This window comes from Hyperolius riggenbachi, chromosome 4 (genome assembly GCF_040937935.1).
Source record: "Hyperolius riggenbachi isolate aHypRig1 chromosome 4, aHypRig1.pri, whole genome shotgun sequence".
Classification (NCBI taxonomy): Eukaryota; Metazoa; Chordata; class Amphibia; order Anura; family Hyperoliidae; genus Hyperolius; species Hyperolius riggenbachi.
This window is the reverse complement of record NC_090649.1, coordinates 434560499-434578152: the sequence shown is the minus strand read 5'-3', so window position 1 is coordinate 434578152 and position 17654 is coordinate 434560499. Positions and strand designations below refer to the sequence as shown.

The 17654-nt window shown below is 43.8% G+C and overlaps 1 protein-coding gene across 1 annotated transcript in view; it reads left to right on the top strand.

Annotated features, from left to right (window-relative positions):
- The window catches only part of TMX4 (thioredoxin related transmembrane protein 4), a 111000-nt gene that overhangs the window by 38560 nt on the left and 54786 nt on the right, over positions 1 to 17654 (top strand). The window contains exons 3-4 of the mRNA XM_068232507.1: positions 12681 to 12726; positions 16354 to 16482. Of these exons, the coding sequence (XP_068088608.1) occupies positions 12681 to 12726; positions 16354 to 16482 (175 nt within the window). The remainder of the gene's footprint in view (positions 1 to 12680; positions 12727 to 16353; positions 16483 to 17654) is intronic.

Here is a 17654-nt window from a genome sequence, read left to right as displayed (position 1 = left end):
GCTGGATACACACGGTGCGTTCGTGCACTCGATTTTCCCTTTGATTCGTTTATTTCCAACATGCCCTATTTGGATTTCGATGGATCGTTAGGTCGATTCGGCATACTTTGCATGCGAATCGACCTAACGATCCATCGAAATCCAAATCGGACATGTTGGAAATAAACGAATCGACGGGAATCGACGGGAAAATCGAGTGCACGAACGCACCGTGTGTATCCAGCATAAAAGCTCTGTAAAAGAGCTGCTACAGAGACTTTATTTATGCTTTTTATTTACCTTGGTGATTCCACCCAGCCCTAATTAGATAGTTCTGTTTGCACATACTGAGCAAATACGCCATTCCCTCTATGGAATGTTCACATGATAAATACAGTATACTGTACTAAGCTCACAGCACTTTACATCTTTTTAATTCACAGTAGCAGGTTAGGGAAATGTCATAAGGGAAGAGTATTGAAGGTGCCATTCCTGGGCTCGTCTTGAAAATGCAATTTTAGTGATGTAAGAATTGGCAAGTGCCAGGGTTAGTAACTCAAAGAGAAATGACCGCGCTCCATTCTGGATCAAACAAGAGAAAGTCACACATCACCACTTGGAAATACTCCAGGTAAGTCCAAATAAGCAGAAACACTGTTGATGTCACCCAAGATCTGGATAAGTCTCTTTATGTTCAGCCAACACGTCACATGTAAAGAGAACAAGGAAAGTACATAGCGTACTCCAAAACAGTTATCCGTCACCACTCCAGTGTGCACTCTCCACTTCTCCTGATCACCTATGTGTGTGGGTAACCCCATTAAACCCACACTCACCCTCTGAGGCTTCCACGGATCTGGAGGTAGGGTTCAGTAATGTATGGGGGTACACTGACGACTGCACAGGCAGAGCATCATATGATAAACCACTTCTGCGTAGGAGGGTCACATAGGCACTACAACTAAAAGGCTTCTCAAGCCTATGTGACCCTCCTACTCAGAAGTGGTTTATCATATGATGGTTTGCCTGTGCACCCGCATACGTTACTGAACCCTACCTCCAGATCTGTGGAGGCCTCAGAGGGTGAGTGTGGGTTTACCGGGGTTACCCACACGCAGTTTGCTGTGACAAGCGCACCACGTTTGCTACTAACTGTTTCATCCAGTAGCGCATATTAATTTTTCTTATGGTGAGTAACTCGCCTGCTCGCCTGTAAATCATTATTTGCCTAAAACTCTGCCCCTCCCTCTGTCTGAAGGGTTTTCAAAGCCCTGTGGCCACCCCCACCTACGTTACCACAGCCCACCTCCCTGTTCGGCAGCCACCTAATAGGCTACGGCTGCTGAGCTTGGGGGCGTGCCGCAGCAGCACAGATGGGGCTGGCCAGAGCTTTGGAAACACTTTGGGCAAAATCCACCACAGTGGTTTTGTTGAAGTGAGCAAAGCGTATATTTTATGGTGACTTGCTAACCTTGACACCCGCTGATTCTTGAATCACTGAAACAGAAGTTTACATTGCATGTTTTATGTTTCACAACCTTAATACTCCGCTCAGTTCTAAGAGCATACAGTTTGCAGTCAGTTTGTAAGCTAGCCAAAATGATTAGCATCACCATGACCATTTGTATGACCTTAGGGGTTAATTCATTAGGTAGAGGTCAACACTTAACTGCCACTTTATGATTAATGTGACACTGTCACTTTAATAAAGTTTTTTTTTTTTCTTCAACTCATTGTTTCACTGAAATGTGTGCAGGAGCGCATGACGGTAGGAGCAGCAATTAGTGCAGGACAGGAGAGTCCTGTCCAGGAACCGCCAAGACCACTAAACTGGACGTGAGACTCGTGTCAAAAAACCACAAGTGGTTAACCACTTCAGGACCACAGGCTTTACCCCCCCCCAAAGACCAGGGCATTTTTTGTAAAGTAGGCCACTACAGCTTTAAGCCAAAGCTGCAGGGCCGCACAACTTGGCACTCAAGTGAATTCCCCACCCCCTTTTCTCCCCATCAACAGAGCTCTCTGTTGGTGGGGTCTGATCACTCCCCCCAGTGTTTTTGTTTTTTTGTAAATATTTCTTGTATTTACTTTTAAATACATTTCCTTATTTATTTTTTACTAAACCCTCCCTTCCCCGCCAGCCAATCACTGTGATCCGCTGTCACAGGCTTCAGCCTATGACAGCCGACCACCGCTGAGACTCTGGAGGGGACAGCCATGTCACACGGTAATTAGACGGCAGTTTCGACTTCTAACAGTCTCCGAGCGGCGATTGCCGCTGGAAGACTGAAGGCGGAGTGGAGGGATGCGTGCGCGAGATCTCCTGCAAAATGAAGCCCCAGGACTTTACGCCGGCGGTCCTGGGGCTGCTGCCGTGGCCACACCCGTCGGTGTGACGCAGTCGACAAGCAGTTAAAGAACACCTGAGGTGAGAGGGATATGGAGGCTGACCCGTTTATCTCCTTTTAAACTATTCAAATTGCTGGGATGTCCTGCTGATCCTCTGCCTCTAATACTTTAAGCCATAGACCCTGACCAAGCATGCAGATCCAGGTGTGACTAGATTAGCGGCATGCTAGTTTCAGGTGTTTGATTCAGACACTACTGATACCTGAAAGATCAGCAGGACTGCCAGGTAACTGGTATTATTTAAAGGGAAATAAAATGACAGCCTCCACATTGCTCTCACTTTAGTTTTCCTTTTAATTTGTCATGTGTGCTTGCGACTCTCTCTCTCTCTCTCTCTCTCTCTCTCTGTCTGTCTGTCTGTCTGTCTGTCTGTGTGTCTCTCTCTCTCTCTCTCTCTCTCTCTCTCTCTCTCTCTCTCTCTCTCTCTCTCTCTCGTAGCATTGCCAAAGCAAAACATTAACATGCGGGGTTGCGGGAGTAAGTGAACGATATAGGTATATAACAGTCCATAGGAGTGTGGAGGATGTAAAGGATATTATGGGGGGATGAGATATATAGTCCATAGAGGAGGGGAGTATGGGGTTATACAGTCCATGTGGTGGTATGTACCTATCAGTTGGTGTCAGGCAGCGACATATCAAGCATCTATTTTCACAGTTTTTTCCTCTTCCCCCAGTAGGATGTAGAGTTTCCTCTCCTCATCTTGGGGGGGGGGGGGGGGGGGGGGGAATCTGGGATGTGGGTGGAGAGTCTCTGGAAGTGGGAGGTCCTCAACGGTGTATATTTGCTGCAGTGTAGCAGGAAGTGGGCCTCATCCTCCAGGACCCCCTGGTCACATTGCCTGCACAGTCTCTCTCTCTCTCCCTCTCTCTCTCTCTCTCTCTCTCTCTCCCCTCGCTTTCTGTTTCTTGCTCTCTTTCTCACTCTTTCTACCTCTCTCTTTCCCTTATCCTGTTAAGCTTGAGCAGTTTCATGCACCCCTTGCCTGTGGCTGTGCAGCAGATTATTGAACGTTCTGCAGTATGGCACATTTATTCAGCCAGATTCGACACTTTATTTTGTAGCAGGATGCTGAATATTGCAGGAGGCATCTGGCTGGGCTGCATCATAGCGGGGCTGAACATATAACGCTGCGATGTTACATAGGTCCTCTGCGTGTTTATATTGACATCATCCCCTGAGCTCTCTTAAACATTCTGATTGTAGTGTTTATCTGATATAACCCGGGGATTTCCAGTTTCCATAGCAGCAGTGCACATGTTGCACGTATAAAATCCGTCATTTTCTATATGAAGAGAAAAATGCATATATGAAAAGTTTTCTGTGAATAATTCATTGAATGTTTGCATAGGAAATCTTTGCGCGGATGAGCTGTAGCCTATAAATATAGTATTATTATAAATGCTGCAATGGAAGAGTAATCCATGCTCCTTATCAGAAATGAACTGCAGCAAACTGCTCGTCAAGAATACGTATAGAGCAGGGGTCAGGAACCTTTTTGAAATGTATTTTCCTGAGAGCCATACAATATGTTTCAAACTGGGACAGTGCGCATGCGCAGCAGAGGACTCATGTCACTGTTGCCGTGGTGAGGTGTATACAGTTGGTCCCCCCGGGCAGCGTCCGTGTCAGACACATCTTCAGCAACATCAGCAATTTCCCCGAGAGCCAGACAGGAGAAATACTGACTAACAGCTTGTACAATTAGCTGACTGACTTGGGGGTTGATTCACTTTGTAGGCCGAGATCCCCACACTTTGACCCAACAGTCTGCCTGTCAAGTGACAGGCAGCCTATTGGGCCAATTAAAGTGTGGGGATCTCGTCCTACAAAGTCACTGGACCTGACAGGGTCCAGAGTGGGACCATTGGAGCAGCCGTTAGTTTTGGGGTAGCGCAAGTAAGTTAGTAGTGCATGCTACAGCAGTAGCGTGCAACACTTTGAAAATTTACTTGCACTGCCACACTAAGCTGCGCTGCTTGAGCAGTGTAGCTTAGCGAATCAGCCCCTACTGAATTAATAAAATTGCTTATTTATTTTTTTTCTAATATTTTCTTTATAAGTTACTCAGTGTTTGCCCGTTGTAAATCTTTCCTCTCCCTGATTTATATTCTGAAATCTATCACAAGTGGCGACCTAGTCCTGTCAGGTGATCACTGCGGAATGTTTGTTTAGTAAAGGCCTGTTTCCACTAACCGTGATGCGATCATCGCATTGCTTTTGAATTGATACCAAAGCAAGTCAGTGGGGTAGTATCCACTGAATGCGAATTTTCATTCATGATGCGACCCAGGAAAATAATTGGATGCATGCTTCAGATTCTCTCGCAGCATGCATCCCATTTCCTCTTAGCGCTAATAGGAAGCAGCATCTGGTCCTCCAGGAGACAACTGAAAGTACCTGTGGCTCCATGCGATCATCACATCATCCCGCTAGTGGAAATAGGTCCTAAGAGTTCTAAAGCCAGTTGAAAATATACCTGGTTTCCCAGAATGCTCTGGGAGGAGAATACCGCATATCTTTTGTTATAGGTTTGGTTTTGTGGAGATCTAGTTTGGAGAGAAAAGAAAGGAACAAAGAGCGCACTCTGTAAAAGGTGTAGTAGATGGGGCAATGCCCTAATGGAGAGCTCTCACCTATTTGGAGATGCTTGGATCATCCATATGGGTTGCCAGTTCATGCGTTTGCATCCCTTTTGTTTTGGAGACCTGGCTTGTAGTCCTGTTCCTGAGAGGTAGAAGCGAGATCCTTGGCTGCTTGCTGCAGTTATGAAGATCAAAGTAGCCGTGCATGTTTGTGTGTTGCGTGCTGCTCTCACAAGCTTTTTTTCTGTCAGCCACACAGAAGTTTTAGACCGGTTACTCAACCACTTAAGTACCAGCGGTCTCTGCCCCCTTAAGGACCAGAGATCGCTTGTACAAGAAACGATGGAATGCTGACGAATCGTCGCACATACCCGCTGCAATCGCCGCCTGCACCGCACATCGGGAACCTGGGCCACCTACTCTGCCATCTCTATGACAGCAGAGTTCCTGTGAGCCGGTCAGGAGCCGTTTTCATTAGCTCCTGACCCTGTCTATCAATGTAAGCCAATGGGAGCCACTTACATTGATAGACAGGGTCAGGAGCCAATGAAATCTGCTCCTGTCCTGCTCACAGGGCTTTGCCGTTATAGAGACGGCAGAGCAAGTGAGCTGCAGCGGGGAGACAGCAGCAAGATCGTCAGGAGCGTCGAGAGCGGTGAGAACCCGCTGCGTCGGTGTATTGAAAGCTACGCCCTGGCAGCCAGGTAGTCATCAAAACAGGGGGTAGATATCAATCATTAAGGTCCTTAAAGTGAACCTCCGGACTAAAAATCTACTCAGCAGAACTGAAAAGGCTTGGTGTTTCTTTAAAGTGACTCTGTAACAAAAATTACAACGTTTTTTCTACCATCCTACAAGTTCCTAAACCTATTCTAATGTGTTCTGGCTCACTGCAGCACTTTGTACTATGACAGTCTCTGTAATAAATCAATGTATCTTTCCCCTGTCAGACTTGTGGCCTGTGTCTGGAAGGCTGCCAACTCTTCCGTGCTGGTCTGTTCCTCTATGCACACTCCAGTGTGTGTTTTATTTACATAAGCCAGCAGCTTCTCTGCTATCTTATCAGTGATAGAAGAGAGCTGGATAAAAATCCTCCTCTGGCTGTGAAAGTAGCTGGCTGACACATACTGAGGAATTACAAACACAGGCACAGGCAGAGCTGTCTGCAGGGAGCCTGTAATGTTCAGTGCATGAGAGAAGAAGGGGACAGAAGGTAAACACACAAATGATCTTTTGAGATTCAAAAGGAAAGCTGTATACAGCCTGCTTGTGTATGGATATATTTTCTATGTGTGGACATATTGTACATCAGTCTACTTCCTGTTTTGGTGGCCATTTTGTTTGTTTATAAACAAACTTTTTAAAACTGTTTTTGACTACTTTTAATGCGGCGGGGAGCGGCGAAATTGTGACAGAGGGTAATAGGAGATGTCCCCTAACACACTGGTATGTTTACTTTTGTGCGATTTTAACAATACAGATTCTCTTTAACAGTTTCACAGCATCAGAGCTTTGTTTTTCTTACCGAAGCATCATTTTTAGCTGCAATTTTAGCTAAGCTCCACCCATCAAAGAAAACTGCCTGGGCTTTTTTTCCCTGTTGCTGTGCAAAGCATGATGGGATTTCTTATGTTTTTCACGTTGCCTAGCAACTGGGAGGGGTGATCAGCACACAGGACAGTTGGAACTGTCTCATGCTCCCTGTCACCTCCTTTCAACCAAAAAGATAGCTACCCTCATGAAATCAAACATTTGCCTGTTCTTTTAAAACAGGGTGGGTAAGAGATTATACTACCTATCTATTTTAATTAACATAACTAATGTAACTTAATGACAGTAAGTTTGTTTAGGCTGAAGTTCCTCTTTAAGTAGTTAAAGGACCACTATTGCGAATAAAGTAGGCAGTTAAAATCTGACAGAACAGACAGGTTTTGGGCCAGTCCATCTCTTCATGGGGGGGGGGGGGGGGGATTCTCAGGGTTTTCTTTGCTGTTCAAGAAATGCTGTTGAAAACAGTTTAACTGCTAAAATAGTAAGATACCATCCAGCCTCCCTAATCACTTGCACACTATGCTGTTAGTGAAGGCTCATACACACGCTCAACCAATGTCTTTTAAATGCACCATTATCAAACAACTTTTGTTGTTGAAACAAACCAAAAAAGATGTTTGCTATTGTTCAAACAACTGATAAGACACAGCTCAAGTCAATCCAACAGTTTTTATTATCGTAGCATGCACCGTCTTTCCCCGAATATAAGACACTGTCTTATAGGCCTGAAAGATAAATCGAATTTAAACCGAAATCGCGATTACCAAGATTACAATTTCAGAATCGTCAAAGTGGCGTGTATCGCGATAATGTCATTTCCGCATGGGGAAGTTTGAAGAAGTGGTTTCATACTTTCCCCCCCAAGTCCCGGCAAGTGCGGCCCGCAGCATCAGCAGTGTTGGACATGCACAAACCCAACCCTGTCCGGCCTCTATTGCCATCTGCCGGCTCTTGTGCACGGCATACTTCCTGGTTCCTGTATGTCACATGACATACAAGAAGTAACCCATGCATTAGATCCTGCAGGAGAAGAAGTGGATATGCGGGCATCACTGAACTGGTGCTGGAAGGTATATCCAGCACTGCCGCAGCTTGGGGGACAGAGGGGGCACAGAGCAGATACAGAGAGAGACACAGAGGGGGCACAGAGAGAGACCCAGAGCAGATACAGAGAGAGATATAGAGGGAACACAAAGGCCCCACAAAGAGAAACCGGGGACAGAGAGACACAGAGGTGGAACAAGCTTGATTTGAAGGAAATCATGATTTCGGACAGAAATCGCTCAATTTCAAATTTTTCCTAAAATCATTCAGGCCTACTGTCTTATATTCTTTTGCGGGTAGAAATATGTGCTAGGGCTTATTTTTTTTTTTTTGAGGGGGGGGGGGGGGGCGGAGCTTACTCTCTGGAGAGGGGTAGACGTTTTGTGTTTGGGGAGGTATGTGGGCTCTTACCACATCTCCCATGTGGCTGAGCCCCCCTCCGTTCCAAGTAACTTCTCCGGTGTCGGCATAGTATTCAAGCTGTGAGGGAGCCCTTTGACCCTAACACTAATGCTTTATGCAGTACGCTCGGTTGGCTCTGCGCTGGTGCTCCCCTCTTGTCATAATCAATGTGCGCCTGGAACGCATCAGTCGGGCGCACAAGATTGTGACCAGAGGAGAGCGCTGGCAAACCGTACTGCGTACAGTGTCAGCGTGAGGGTCAAAGGGCGCCCTCACAGCTTGAATACTATGCAGCCGATGACACCAAAGAAGTTACCTAGAACGGAAGGGGACGCAGCCACAAGGGAAGTGCGGTAAGAGACTACATACCTCCCCATACACAAAGCGTCCCACAGCTAGGTCTTATTTTCGGGGTAGGTCTTATTTAAGGGGAAGCACAGTATTATCTTAAAACTATAATGGCCGAAAACTAAGAAAAGTTAAAATGCATCTAGAATAAAATAAATCTTAGCAAAATGTGCCACCCAAAGAAAGCCTAATTGGTGGTGGAGTAAACAAGATCTAGATTATTTCGTTGTGAGAAGTAGTGATAAAGTTATTGGTGAATGAATGGGAGTTGCTTGGATGCATAAGGTGAAAAAACACTGAAGACTGAAGTGGTTAATGAATGCAAATATATGCAGCTTGAAAATTGACCAATCAAATTAAGGTAAGGTGAGATTTGATAAGGCCTTTTTCAAGCTGCATAAAATTGGTGTAATTCTGTATCAAGTCAGCATTATTTACATCTCATTGACAGTCCCTATAGACCTGTATCATAAGTACCTTTTTTTTTATTCCTAAAATAAGCTGCACTGGTCTGCGTAGGAACTCGGCAAAGTCGGGGCTAACCACGACTTGTCCAGACCACCAACAATTAAAGGGACTCCGAGCACCTCTCATGGGCATGCCTTTAAAGTGGATCCGAGATGAACGTTTACTCATTGCATAGTTGTGTTCCTTTCCTATTGTTTATAGGGCATTCCTCAAGCCAAATACTTTTTTGTTTTTGTTTTAATACTCTAATTCCCTATAAACTAAACATGCCTCGCCTACAGTATCTAAACTTTATAGACAAGTTACTTGTTCTAGTTAGTTTTTCATCTCGGATCCGCTTTAAGACTCCGACCAGTACTACAAAGTACTTAAAGATGCATACCTTTCTGTGGTTGGTGCTCTCCTTTTTCATTTGATGCCTGAATCGCGGTTGTACACCAAATAGTTTTTTCGCTATCTTGCCTATGCCATCTTGGCTATGTTATAACTTCCGGGTCACCCCCTGTCTTCTCTATTAGAGAAGTGCATCACTGAATGAAGCAGGTAGAGGAAGTGACACGCATGGCCATTGTAAGAGGCTCCACCAGAGCGGTCATAGCACAACTTTGTTGGAAGTCGTCTGTCGTAAAGGCATGCCCATGAGAGGTGCTCAAAGTCCCTTTGAGTGTTACATCAATTATCGATTTTATTTATTATATACTTTCTTCACACTCTCTGGGTACGTCTCTGAAACGGCAACTTGTCTGTTAAATTCACTTAGCGGATTTTTAATGACCTACGGGCAATTTTTTTTGTTCTGTAAAAGCCGATAAGAACAATGAGCTTTTCCACTACTGGGCGGAATGCTGTAACAAGTCTAGTTCTCAATAATCATTGTGCTTTATTCAATAGCTTAAATGCTTCTGCTCACTTTTATTGGCACAAAACGGCCGTTTGTAATGGCTCTTTCTAATCTATATTGCGTTGTTCAATGTGCCGGCTGGCTTGCGCTATGAAGTCTTTCTGTCCTGGCTTAAAGAACGCCATGAGGACTGAAGTGTCCTTCAGTGCAGTTCCTTTTTACATACCTTTTTTTTTACCATACTCCTAATCTGCTTTTAAAGATGGCGGAAATAAGTCCTTTCTGCTTTGCGTATGTCAGGCTCTCTTTGTTTCCTGAATATGTAACAGGTTTGCTAAAGCCCCAGCTGTGCTTACAATGATAAGCAATTTTCAGTAATGGTTTTTCTATTTAGAGCTGTCAGTTAAGTATTTGAACAGGCCAGTCTAATTCCCATGGCCCTTCTTGGGGAGCTGACCAGACAGACGGCTTAGAAAATATACAGGAAAAAGTTTAGGAGCTGATGGCTTTTTCTTTATAAAGGCAAAGTAATTAAAGTAGCTCTTTGTCTCTCACCTGTAATGATGTTGAAGTCCATTTTTGCATAACGAGACGTGTGTAGCATGTCTGTTCTTTTCTTGTTAAACTAATGCCCTTTACCAGATACAGGTAATTGATGGTGTTTTTATGTTTTCATTATTATTATTGATTTATAAAGCGCCAACATATTCCGTGGCGCTGTACAAAGTAAGAAACAAACATGTGGTACATAATAATATAGACAATGGTGTACACCAATATATAAAATACAAAATGTAGAATTGGTAATTACAGTGAAAAAAGTAACATGATGAATAAAATGTAAATGTGAGACACAAAAGGGTAAGGCCATACTTCACATTATCAAACGCAGATGGCCGTGCGATGGGAACGCAATGCGTATGAACGCACGCCATCTGCGTTTCTATGCGTTGCAAACCTGTAGTGGTGTGTAAGGTGGTGTAACTACAATGCATGCCCCCCAGCAACACTTATGGTGCCCACCCAATGTTCACACCCCTTCCCTTGGTGCCCTTCATGGTCATGTGACCCATCTCACAAGGGTCATAAAACAAGTGTAGCCATCTTGATCTTCACCCCATAACATGTGTAGCCCGAGAGGCAGCACAGTTGCATAGTGGTTAGCTCGCTCGCCTTGCAGCGCTAGGTCTCCTCATGTATTTGTGAGTTTCCTCCGGGCACTCAGGTTTCCTTCTACATCCCAAAAACATACAGCTAAGTTAATTGGCTTCCCCCTCAATTGGCCCTAGACCAGGCATGGGCAGACTCGGCCCTCCAGCTGTTACGAAACTACAAGTCCCACAATTCATTGCAGGAGTCTGACAGCCACAGTCATGACTCATAAAGGCAAATGCATTGTGGGACTTGTTCCAGAACAGCTGGAGGGCCAAGTTTGCCCATGCCAGCCCTAGACTATGATCCATACACAATACAAATACAGACATATGACTATGGTAGGGATTAGATTGTGAGCCCTGAGGGAGGGACGGTTAAGTAACAAGCCGATATACTCTGTACAGTGCTGTGGAAGATGTTGGGACTATATAAATACACAATAATAACACCTTATGTGAAGTATAGTCTTTATCGGAGGAATGGAAGGTTGTTAGTTGGTGGGCTCACAAATCTCTGCAATCACAAGGGCTACTCCCCTATAGTTACACCCCTGGGTGCGTGTTAGATACATACCTCAGTAGTGAGAAGCCTCTGGATGCTTGTAGAGGATGCAGTGTAAGGTCCCGCTTCATCATTTAAAGAGAAACCGTTACCAAGAATTGACCTTCATCCCAATCAGTAGCTGATACCCCCTTTTACATGAGAAATTATTCCTTTTCACAAACGGATTATCAGGGAGCTCTGTATAGTTGTGTTCAAAATTATTCAACCCCCACTTAAATTGAGTGTTTTGGCCAGTTTGACATTGATTTTGATCATTTCAGTCATCTTGTTTACAATTAAATCAAAGAGGCACTTGTCAGACAGACAAATATAACATAACATTTATAATGAAATAACCACAAATGTCTTTTCTGTGCTCACATCATTATCAGTTTTATTCAACCCCCAAGTGACATTCATTCTTAGTACTTAGTACAACATCCTTTTCCAGTTATAACCGCTTTTAAACGTGAAGCATAGCTTGACACAAGTGTTCGGGGTAACCTGCGCAGGAGGATTTCTCAGGCCCCGCTGGGCTGATTTGCATAATTTTTTTTTTGTTACAAGCAGCTTGCACTTTGCTAGCTGCTTGTAACTTCCGATCGCCGCCGCGCCGAGTCGCTCCCCCCCCCCCCCCCCGCCCCAGACACCTGCGCTGCCTGGCCAATCAGTGCCAGGCAGCGTTGAGGGGCGGATCGGGATACCCTATGACGTCCCGACGTCCATGACGTCGGTGACGTCATCCCGCCCCGTCGCCGTGGCGACCGGGGAAGCCCTGCAGGAAATCCCGTTCTGAACGGGATTTCCTGCTTACTCTGATCGCCGAAGGCGATCGGAGTGGGTAGGGGGATGCCGCCTCTCAGCAGCTATCATGTAGCGAGCCCTAGGCTCGCTACATGATTTAAAAAAACAAAACAAAAAAAAAAACCTCCTGCGCTGCCTCCTTGCCGGAGGAATTGAACCGGCAAGGAGGTTAAGTCAAACATCTGATCTGCATCTTTGTTAATGGTCTTTGGCTAAATGTGTCAGGATCAGCAGGAGAGCCAGGCGATCTGCATTGTTTAAAAGTAAATAAACATGGCAGCCTCCATATGCCTCTCACTTCAGCTGTCCTTTAATGTGGTACAGATATTTAAATGTAAGTTCTGCATTCAGTTATATGCCGAGCCTGCGATGCTTCATATAGATAAATTAGATGTTAGCTTTTCTTGACCTGCTTCCATTAAATATGATTGGTAGCCATCAATAAGTTCACTTTATAGGGCATCATTGGTGCTTACACTTATTTCATTTAATAATGATATGCCTGTGTTGTGACAGCACGACTGATTAAATGCTTTACTTGTCTTCTTTAGGACTGAGTGGTCGCTTCTTCGTCACAAAACTTCCCACGCTATTTCAGTAAGTTCATGATTCCTTTATTTTATGAAAGATTACAGCAATCTGTCTTAGAACAAAATTAAAATCTTGCATAATATACTATTGAAACTTGTGTCACAACTCCTCCTCATCCATATACAGTGGGTTGCAAAAGTATTCGGCCCCCTTGAAGTTTTCCACATTTTGTCATATTACTGCCACAAACCTGAATCAATTTTATTGGAATTCCACATGAAAGACCAACACAAAGTGGTGTACACATGAGAAGTGGAATGACAATCATACATGATTCCAAACATTTTTTTTACAAATAAATAACTGCAAAGTGGTGTGTGCATAATTATTCGGCCCCCTTTGATCTGAGTGCAGTCAGTTGCCTATAGACATTGCCGGATGAGTGCTAATGACTAAATAGGGTGAACCTGGGTGTAATCTAATGTCAGTACAAATACAGCTGCTCTGTGCGGGCCTCAGAGGTTGTCTAAGAGAATATTGGGAGCAACAACACCGTGAAGTCCAAAGAACACACAAGACAGGTCAGGGATCAAGTTGTTGAGAAATTTAAAGCAGGCTTAGGCTACAAAAAGATTTCCAAAGCTTTGAACATCCCATGGAGCACTTTTCAAGCGATCATTCAGAAATGGAAGGAGTATGGCACAACTGTAAACCTACCAAGACAAGGCCATCCACTTAAACTCACAGGCCGAACAAGGAGAGCGCTGATCAGAAATGCAGTCAAGGGGCCCATGGTGACTCTGGATGAGCTGCAGAGATCTACAGCTCAGGTGGGACAACTATTAGTCATGCACTGTACAAAGTTGGCCTTTATGGAAGAGTGGCAAGAAGAAAGGCATTGTTAACCGAAAGCATAAGAAGTCCCGTTTGCAGTTTGCCACAAGCCATGTGGGGGACACAGCAACCGTGTGGAAGAAGGTGCTCTGGTCAGATGAGACCAAAATGGAACTTTTTGGCCAAAATGCAAAAACGGCGGAAAACTAACACTGCACATCACTCTGAACACACCATCCCCACTGTGAAATATGGTGGTGGCAGCATCATGCTCGGGGGGTGCATCTCTTCAGCAGGGACAGGGAAGCTGGTCAGAGTTAATGGGAAGATGGATGGAGCCAAATACAGGGCAAACTTGGAAGAAAACCTCTTGGAGACTGCAAAAGACTTGAGACTGGGGCAGAGGTTCACCTTCCAGCAGGACAATGAATGGCCCAGTCAAAGTCCAGATTTAAATCCAATCGAGAATCTGTGGCAAGATCTGAAAACTGCTGTTCACAAACGCTGTCCATCTAATCTGACTGAGCTGGAGCTGTTTTGCAAAGAAGAATGGGCAAGGATTTCAGTCTCTTGATGTGCAAAGCTGATAGAGACATACCCTAAAAGACTGGCAGCTGTAACTGCAGCAAAAGGTGGTTCTACAAAGTATTGACTCAGGGGGCCGAATAATTACACACACCCCACTTTGCAGTTATTTATTTGTAAAAAATGTTTGGAATGATGTATGTTTTTCGATCCACTTCTCACATGTACACCACTTTGTATCGGTCTTTCACGTGGAATTCCAATAAAATTGATGCATGTTTGTGGCAGTAATGTGACAAAATGTGGAAAACTTCAAGGGGGCCGAATACTTTTGCAATCCACTGTACCTACCTGCCGTTTTCTTAGGATACTTGTAGCTACTGGTACCTAAAAGAAAACAAGTTACATGCTCCATTTAAAGTGGTCTTAAAGTCAGCATTTCTTCTTTGCTCTAAAAGATTCCTTACAGCTTCAAAGCTACTATCCCTGAAAAAAAAATGTAGCAGAACATCACTGAAATGGTTAAACACAGCACTTTGTCCTGCTGTGCAAAAGCTATTCAGCTTCAAATCTGCATCCAGACTGGAGATAACAATCTTGGTTTACATTCCAATGTTGATACATTTGTGTGTAACAAGTAAAAAACACTCTCTGAGAAGCTGGCTCTGTTTCAAGCATACACACACAGCTCATTAGAAGATTTTAATATATAATAAAAAGCAGCTGGAATAAAATGCAATGGCAGCTTTCAGGGCAAGATAAACTACACTTTGGAAACGTAGAATTTGTAGACAGACAATATTACTTGTGCACAAAAGCAAATATGATAACCGTATGAGTAATAAAAAAATAGGAAAACACATTTTTATTGAATGTTATGTCAGAGTTTCAGACCACTTTAAGAAGAAGGAAGGTTGTGGATCCCTTAGAGCTATTCCGGTCCTCTCTGCACCCCCTCGTTTCACTGCCGGTCTGCCGTCGCAGTGATCCAACTTTAATGTCAAAAGAGCCTTTGGGTTACCTGGGGAGGGCTTGGAAGTACTCGGTTCTCCTATTATTTTCAAAGACGAGCGGTTCAGGTCGCAAAATCGCGCATGCACAGAATGGAGCCGCTCGTCTTTGGAAGTGCTTGAAAACCCAAGTACTTTTAAAGCCTTCTGAGGACACCTGAAGACACAGCCGGCAGGAACAAGGAAACCGAAAGAAAACCGGGAAGGCTCTCTAGGATCCAGAGTATTCCACCATCTTAGACGACTATGTAACTTTTTGATATTAAGGCAACTACAGGTATCCTTTAACCACTTTATCCTATCTGGACGACTATAGTCGTTTAGAAGGAGCCACGCTAAGTCTATCTGGATGCGTATATGCCTCCAGTGTTGCTGCGGTGGGTGCAGACGCACACTTCCGTCACTCGTTTACAGCGGGAATTACATGGTTATTGGTGAAGGGGAACGTGTTCACTGAGCCAATCAAATTGCCTATAAATTTATAACAACATGCCTCGAATCATGAGGCATGTTGATTCGTAACAGTAAAAGTAACAAGTATAGTTAAAGGACAACTGTAATAAGATCGGAGGCTGCCATATTTATTTTAGGAAATACCAGTTGCCTGGCTGTCCTACTAATCCTCTATCTCTGATCCTTTTAGACATTGGCCTCAATTCACTAAGCTTAACTCCTGTCTTTAATAACTCTTCTGGGCTGTTTTACAGTTATCACTATGGTGATATAATTGTGATAACTGTAAAACAGTTTAGAAGAGTTATTAAAGACAGGAGTTAAGCTTAGTGAATTGAGGCCATAGCCTCTGAACAAGCATGCAACAGATCAGGTGTTTATGCCATTATTGTCAGAGCTGACAAAATTTGCTGCATGCTTGTTTCTGGTGTTATTCATACATTACTGCAGCCCAATAGATCAGCAGGGCTGCCAAGCAACTGGCATTGTTTAAAAGGAAATTAACATTGCAGCCTCCATATTCTTCTCACTACAGTTGTCCTTTGAAAAAAGATTGAGCACTTCCTGGATACCTGGTAACTTCCTGGTGTATAGCGCCTTATACTGTAGATGCCAAAAGTAAATAAGTACAATTTTGTGGGTAAAAAAAACAGGATCATTACGGTGTGATAAGTAATGATAAAGTTATTGGCGAATGAATGGGAGTAGCACTGACAGGGAAAAATTGCTTCCATTCTTAAGGTGAAAACAACCGCATGCTGAAGTGGTTAAAGTAATATCATCTATGTAAATTGCCTCCTTTCTTAATTGCACTATGAGTGCGCTAAATTGCAGTTTTACAATATTCTCATAAATCTCCTTTTATTCGTAGTGTCAAAGATGGGGTGTTCCGCCGTTACCACGGTTCCAGGATGCTTGAAGACCTCCTTTCCTTCATTAGAGAGAAGAAGTGGAGTGTAATAGAGCCAGTAGCTGGATGGAAGTCTCCCTCCTCTATCTTGTAAGCTGTGCTAGTGTTTGGTTTGGTGTGTAGCTGATAAAACATGACATTTTAAAGAGACTCTGTAACAACATTTTCAGTCTTATTTCTTCTATCCTATAAGTTCCTATACCTGTTCTAATGTGGTCTGCATTACTGCAGCCTTTTCTAGTTGCACTGAAATATATCTAATCTTCTTCTTTTCTTTTTCAAGCTTTGTCGACCCAGGGAGGAATGGGCTGCCTCTGTTGTAATGAATACAAATTATGCACGCCCCCTCTAGGCTCACTCCTCTGTGCTTCGTTTATTGCTCACAGACAACGTCTCTGCTCTCAGTTTCAGCTTGTCTGTGATGTGATGCAGTCTGTGAGGCTGAGGGGGGAGGGGGGGGGGTGCTGCCTGTCACATGCTGAGAAACTGTGGGAATCCCAGACTGGAGTATATATATATATATATATATATATATATATATATATATATATATATATATATATATATATATATATATATATATATATATATATATATACACATACATGCACACATATTAGTGTGTACACACACACGCACACACCACTTCCTGGTTAGTGGCCATGTTTTTTGTTTGTAAACACTGCCTAAAACTGGCGATTAAAAGCCAGGATCGCGGCAGGGAGCGGCGGAAATGGCAAAGAGGGATCCAGTAGATCACAGTGACTCGATTAGTATGTTTTTTGTTTTTTTTTATCGTACAAATCAGACAGTACAGATTCTCTTTAATGTGGCATAGCGGTGTAGTGGTCTACACTGTTAACTTGCAACTTTAGGGTCCCCGCTTCCATTCTGGACCAGGTCACTATCTGGTTTGAGTTTCTGTTCTTCTCTTGTTTGCTTGGAGTTCCTTCAGGCACACCGGGTTCCTCCCACTTCCCAAAAAACATACAAGAGAGTTCATTTATTTTCCCATACATTTGACCTTAGGCTATGACAGACATTTTCTTTTGACTGTGGTAGGGATTAAATTGTGAGTTCTCCTGTGGGACAGTCAGTGACAGGACTCTGTAAAGTGCTGCAGAAGATGTGGGTGTTATATAAATACAAAATAATAATAAGAAAGATTACTGTGCATCTCCATTGATCCAGTGGTGCTGCTGTAGTGAAGATATTTATCATTTTTAATATACCTTAGTTGATCAGTTTGCAGCACTCACCTG